The 7,016-nt window shown below is 33.7% G+C and overlaps 1 protein-coding gene across 1 annotated transcript; it reads right to left on the bottom strand.

Moving 5' to 3' along the window:
- Positions 1 to 2,794: 2,794 nt before the first annotated feature.
- On the bottom strand, positions 2,795 to 5,432 carry LOC116007455 (heat stress transcription factor B-3). The gene is made up of 2 exons (XM_031248129.1): positions 4,784 to 5,432; positions 2,795 to 3,653 (listed from the first exon to the last, which is right to left on the bottom strand). The coding sequence occupies exons 1-2, from the start codon at positions 5,033 to 5,035 to the stop codon at positions 3,135 to 3,137; spliced, it is 771 nt and encodes a 256-aa protein (XP_031103989.1). The 5' UTR covers positions 5,036 to 5,432; the 3' UTR covers positions 2,795 to 3,134.
- Between the last annotated feature and the right edge of the window lie 1,584 nt (positions 5,433 to 7,016).

Below are 7,016 nucleotides of genomic sequence, written 5' to 3' on the forward strand. Positions count from 1 at the left end.
TATCCGTTCAACACAACTACAGTATCAACCATGATCCATGGTCCACAATGCATTGTGAATCATGGTCCATGGTATAACAACTGAATCAAAATATCTTATTAGGGAACTGTAAATTATAGCATGGACTAAGGTCTATTTTACATTATAGACCCTGGTCTAAAAATAACCTTCAGATTCTGTATTTGTAGTTGAAAATTTTGTACTTACAGTTGACAATTTATGTACATGTAACTATCATATTATGTGTTAGTTACTATTAAGTTATTTGTTTATATCTACAAAAATGGTTAACTATAGATACACAGTGTGTTAATTGAAGTACAAAATCGCCGGGGCAAGGGGTGAAGAGCCTTAAGGTGTAGGGATTAAACCTATAAGGTGAGAGACAGGCATTCAATACTGAAAGTACTGCAGTAATAACACACTGATTGGGTTGTATGTCGGTAGGCCTGGTTTACTGTATATTGCAGAAATTGAAGCACTGAATTCTGAAGATAATTAAACTACAAAGCCAGCTAGCTGCAAAGTTGACTGCCTCAATTCCACTGTTTCATATTCATGTCTTCAAAAGATGGTAAAAAAGGAGAAGAGGAAACAGCAGATCAGAGAAATTATCACAAGACATTGCAGTAATTCCTTGACAGGTGTGGGATCGGAGTTTTTGATGTAACAGTAACTTCTCATCATTCCCATTTCCCAGGTGAATAACTACACTGAATCCATGCATCTCATGTCAGTGCTAGTTGTAGTGAGTAGATTTTAGTATTTAATCCTATATGTACAACCCTAAACAAGAATGGAGCATGTGAGTTTGGTTCTGGCTTATATTTCTCGGTTGAGTTTCGTAACATAAGATTTTTTTTAATACAGTTTACCTTTCCGGTATGGTTTGTGGCTATTATATAGAAACGAGAGTTTAAAAATCATCCCATATGATGGAAGTGATTTGAATGACTAAATTAATTTATTAGGTTAATCTTGTAGCCCTCATTCCTAAATCTCTTGTTTGTTTTCATTACTGTGAAATTTATTCGGATTCAATTCAAAATTTATTTACAGAGTTTGATTTTTACTAAAAAGAAAAAAGAAAAAAATCACAGTTTGCTTACCAACTGCCTTAAATTATTAGGTCAACCCTCGCATTCTTTATATGTATAGTCAATTCACTTATCATGATTTCAACCATAAGAATATTTCTAAGTTTCCACTACCCTTGCAAAATTTCCCAAGAAATGTTGTTGGGTTATTCCTATGTGGAAAATAAGCCCTTTTTTTTCTTCGAAAATAAGCCCTTTGTATTTGCTATTTGAAACAACCCATTTTATTAGTCGATTAAAGCCCAAATGGATAGGAGCATAGAGGTCGTAAGGCCTGATTCAATTCACTATATAGAGATTAAGCCGAGTCTGTGTTCTTTGACAAATTATTCTGTGGACCCGGGTTCACTGGTCAGGTAAATCTGAGTTCAAAATACACAATTTATGTATTGAATGTTCACAATTATTGATATTTTGGGCAAATTTTACTGTGGATCATGATCTATGTATCGTGGATGCATTGACCTTATTTTTTAGTGTAGAGACTCTTCCAGATGCTCAACAAATGTACTACACCAAAATCGAACGTAAAACATTTTGGTTATCAAGTCAATTGTCCAACCAATTCGGCTGAAGTTGCCCTTACAGTTATATATTTATGTTTATGTGTTATAACATGACTATAATTGAAATATAATATTGAGTTTGGTATGATATTTGGATGTATGTAAAATTATTATTATTATTATTGTTTTTTCTGAAAAATGGGCATGCAGCGTAACATGCTGGACGTAGACTTAGAAATTAGAATGTTCAAAGTCGTACATAATCATCCTTAAAAACAGCTGTCATTACTGTGTAATTTCCATGTGGTTGCCAACAGCTTCAAGTTTTTGTCAAACTTTATGTCTATAATGGGATGGATGCTCTGCTTCTTCTTTACATTTGGTTCCAACTAAACTCAGTTTGACCAGTCAAACTCATCTGCATCTACATGTATATCAATTGATTTGGCTCTTATCGTCAACAACTTGACCGTACCCTGTACAACATTATTATATAATAAATAATTATAATTTTTATTTTTATGAATGTTGAATATTTGGATCTTTGACCACCAACTACTTGAATTTAATCGTTTGGCAATTAAAAACAACATATTGTCGTGTTCAAAGAATTGAAACGATCAATTTGTATGGCCTATTTTTACAACATGACCAAAGTAGCCATGAACTTTCCTTTTTGAGTAAGGCTCCATTTGGGTAATTGGTAAGATTAAAGCGGATGGGGTTGGAGGAATCTAATTGCTTCAATTGTCTTGATTCACATAACTTGCCACTTGAATTACCCCATTGGGTTAAGGCATTCAATGCACTAACTCGTATATAAAGGGTTCAAAATTTTCAAACACTCTAAGCAATACAAAAGCAGTTCACCGATTCTTTACAATTCTAAGCATTTTTACACTTGTATTTGCGCGATTTATGTTGGCTTATCGTTGACTTCCATACTTATAAAACCAACACCTTCAGTTGAAACTTTAAAAACTTGAAGCAGTTTATTATTCTAATCACTCCAATCGCTAATTCATCCAAATCACTCTTAATTTGGAGAGCATGTGAAGTGGTGAATTGTCGTCCGAACCGTTTTTTTAAACACACCCTAACTAAGTATGATACTAATTCTATATATACGGCGTTAAACAACGACTTTGAGATAATAAAAAAAAAATAAAGAATCTTCCAAGATAAACATAGTAAATCTTCAAATTAAAGTCTCTTTTATTTTATATTTTATTAAAAATGAGTGCAAAATAACCTAAAAGGGAAAGGACAATACTTGGGAGCTGAGTACCTCTTTCCCATAAACAAGTTGTTACAAAGTATAATATACAATTTTCCATTAAGAATATGTATATATACTCATTTGCTCAACTCATCGCTACTAATTAATAACATTTGCACATGCATGCATGCTTGCATGCATTATATATATATAATTGCATGAAATTATAAAACTCCTATTTATGTATATTATAATATAATAATATATTACCCACTTTATTTTAAGTGGAAGGACTTATGAATTATGATTACCTTATTTGCATAGTTGGGACAGAAACAGACTAGCGGTTTGATTGATCTCAGCTCTCTTCCTCTTCCTCTCCGCCTCTTCTTGAACCTCCAACCTCACCCCAAACAGCATCAATGGCGGCCTCATCACTTCTTCTTCTTCTTCTTCCTCTTCCTCTTCCTCTTTCTCCGAGCTGGCGGCGTACATGGAGACCAAGTCGAGCAGGTCTCGGCATTTCCTCTTCATTGTCGTCAGCTCGGAGCTGAGAACGCCGTTCTCCTCCTTGAGGCGCTTGTTCTCGTCGACGAGGGTGATGTACTCCGAGGAGGACGAGGTGGACGAGGAGCGCTGGTCTTCGTCGTTGGCTTCTTTGTTGTTCTTGGGTGGATCCTGGGATTGTGCGTTATTGTTGTTGTTGTTGTTATTGTTTGGCTTGTTGGACCATGCTTTTCGGCGGCGAATGTCGCAGAGTAAATCCCTCTCCCCTTTCCGGAACATTTCGTTGCTAAACTCCCATCGGTTTGTCGTCACCTTGCGAAAACCCTATAGTTCACGAGAGAAACAAGTAAGACTATGCATTGTCCCGTCTTTTGATTTTAGCTGATAAAAGACTAAAGAAAATAAACTAGTACTATAGGTTGTCGATACATAATTGATTGACTTAAATCCGGAATGAGCATATCAATAGATTAATTTAACTGAGATTGTTTGTAATTACCAAGTCAACATTTATGTCTTTTTGTAACAATATAATAATGTGTATATTATTAACATTTGTACCCACATTACTTGACGTAATCATCATACCAATTATACCCCGTACAAAAAAATTCTTAAATTCTTGACAAAAACTTATGTGAGACGGTCTCACACAAGTGTAATCCTATGTTCTTAATTTAGATTAGTTAACTATACGCAGCTTAAATTGGTTTACCTTTTCATTCATTTTTAATTTATCTAATATACACCTTCAAATATTAACTATAAATCTTCATCGTGATAAAAAAAAAAAACACTAAATCCTTAAATTTTACAAATCTATGTGCAAGGGACATAAATAATACTCCCTATTACTCTAGAAGATACTTTCTAGTTTCTACCACCTATGAAGGTAAAGTGGACCAATTAATGACTCAATTTTAGCATGCTGATAACGTTTAAAATAGAATGGAATATTAGATCATGATATGAAGATTAGTAGCTATTTTGACTTGTCGTTATGTAACATCGTAGAAATTTCTTAGGATACGATGTTTAATAATTAGGAAGGTGATAATTAGCTTGAAGAAAGTAATGATGTATGAACCAAAATGGTTGAGCCGACACAAAGATCAAAGGATGTTGTCACTAGGTAGCTTTGGTATCTCTTTTGATCGCTAAATAACCACCACCCATATATTTATATAGAGATAATAATAATAATTAATAAACCCCAAATTCAAAAGGTACTATTCCACCTAATCCCAAAAGAATATTTCTAGCTACTCTTTTCCTTTGAAAAAAAATTAATTTTTGTTCATAAAAGACGAAATCTATTGTTATGAACTTCAATATTTCGACCAGAGAAAATTATATAGGAATATATTAGGGAATAAGTCGATTTATTAGATGAGAAGATCAGTGTCTGGAATAATAAGAAATGAAATGAAATTAATAATTAATTAATTACGTACATAGGTGTTTAGCTGGCGGACGAAGCTGGAAAAGTTGCTGTGCTTGAAGAGCGTGGGGAGCAAGTCTCTGGCGAACTCCGCCGGCTGCCAGACGACGAAGGCGGTGCCGTCGTCGTTCCAGGAAATGACGTCATCGGTCGCCGGATCCTCCACGAGCATGTAGGTCTTGAGCAGGAACGGCGGCGGCGACGATTTCCTCACGTACTCTAACAGGCTCTTCTGATGCTGCCGATCACATTCCGGCCCCAACATCTCCGATCAATCGATCTCTCTGATCTCTATACCTAATTTCTTTTCTCTTTTTTTTTTCTTCTGCTAATAATAAATTTGAATTTATGTATAATATATGTATGGAAAATGAAGAGGCTAAAATAGAAATGGATTAATCTAGAAGAGAAGGGGGAGGGAGGGCGTGGCGGAGAAGAGAAGAAGGGCGGTTAAGAACTCCCAACCCCAACAGTAGAAACCCAATACGACTCCGCAGTTCATGAGAATTGCAAGAGCTTCGATGATTCTTTCTTTCTTCTTCTTCTCTTTCTCTCTCTTTCTCTCTCTCTGAAACTAACCAATATATCCTTGAAACGTCTCTTTTGTGCTCTCACCCTCCTCTTATATAATACATATACATACACACACGTATATTGACTCTCGTAACACACAAGCCAACTAATATAATTCTTCTCCTGCGTGCAACCCGCTGGCTTATATAATACACCACTATTGCTATTATATTATTATTTTTTTTCTAATTTGTTTCAAATATTCTGTATTGAAATTAGAGGTGCGTGGACACACCCTGGTCAGGCTATCCTAGGTTGATGACAAGGACTGCATGCCTATAAATTTAACGCTCTTGAAATAAAATTAGAATTTGACCACGTTAAAAGAGTTCTAAACTAAACTTTCTTCATGTAAAAATACATATAACACAAGCCGAATGGTGACTTGGCAATACTAGCTATGTATATGAAAATTTAGAAGTGGATAATTAAGTTTCAATCCGTGATTCGATCAATCACCTCTAAAAATATACTCTATATGAAACAATAGAGTAGAGATTACTCTTGGTAAGATTAGCACAATGATGCATAATATCAAGAAGCTTTTAACTAACCATAATGTTCTCAGTTTGATTCTCTATGGGAATTGTCTATTAGCTTCTTTATTTTTTTTTATTTTTAATTTAAGTCAATCAGATTCACCTTTAAATAATACGGAGTATTCATCAAACACGTTGATCTTAGGAATCAAGCTAGGTTCACGAAGTATAAATTGATGAGTGCATAAATGCATAAAAAATATATATTGTATAATAAACATGTACAATTATGCTGTCTACATTCATAGGACACTACTACACAGTATATAATTTATATATTTGTATGTCACGTAGAAATAGAGGTTTGCTTCTAAGCTTCAACTTTTCAAAGTAGTCGTCCCACTCTTGCGTAGAAAATTTATGTAAAGTTGTAACCACCGAAAGTCTTCCCTGGAATAGTTATATTATAGAATAAGCTTTTGGACCGTAGAATTATATATCTTTCAATCTCTTCCATCATATACTTACTTACTTTTGCATCTCACTCACCCTTTGTGTTTATATATATATATATAATATATATATATGAGGTTGCTCCCACACTGTTGTTGATGAGATTTGATCCCGTGTCTTTTTTTTTTTTCAAACTTCACCCTTATGATCATCTAAGCTGCTCATACGAGCATCATATTAGTTATGTTGAGAATATAAGAAGGAGAAGTTTGAGTTTACAAGAAAATTAATATTCTTATTTTCTATTTTGACAAGTTATTAGAACATACGGATAGTAAGAGGTATTGAATCTCTCTTTCTCTCTCTTTTATTTGTTTGATGTATAAGTCGACATTAATTAGTTGTAAGACTATATGAAATCAATGGTTGTAATTTCAAAATCTTTTGTGTGTGAGGTGAAAATTCTTTTTATTTATAAAAATATATAAGTGTGGTATTTTTTATAATTGTAAAATATTTTATATTTATAAAATATAGTTTTATAAAATTTTAGGAGAACAACTTATTCAAAATCTTTAGTTGAGGTGGGGCCAAACCACTTTACTAGAAAAAGAAGAACAAGAATATTAAAGATATGACTGAGGAATTGGAGTATCATATATTTTATTAAATTAAAGTATGTTGTTAATAAGCATGGAAGGCAACATGCAAAATAATTAATACTCAAATCCTAGACGTACT

The sequence above is a fragment of the Ipomoea triloba genome, chromosome 15 (genome assembly GCF_003576645.1).
Source record: "Ipomoea triloba cultivar NCNSP0323 chromosome 15, ASM357664v1".
Classification (NCBI taxonomy): Eukaryota; Viridiplantae; Streptophyta; class Magnoliopsida; order Solanales; family Convolvulaceae; genus Ipomoea; species Ipomoea triloba.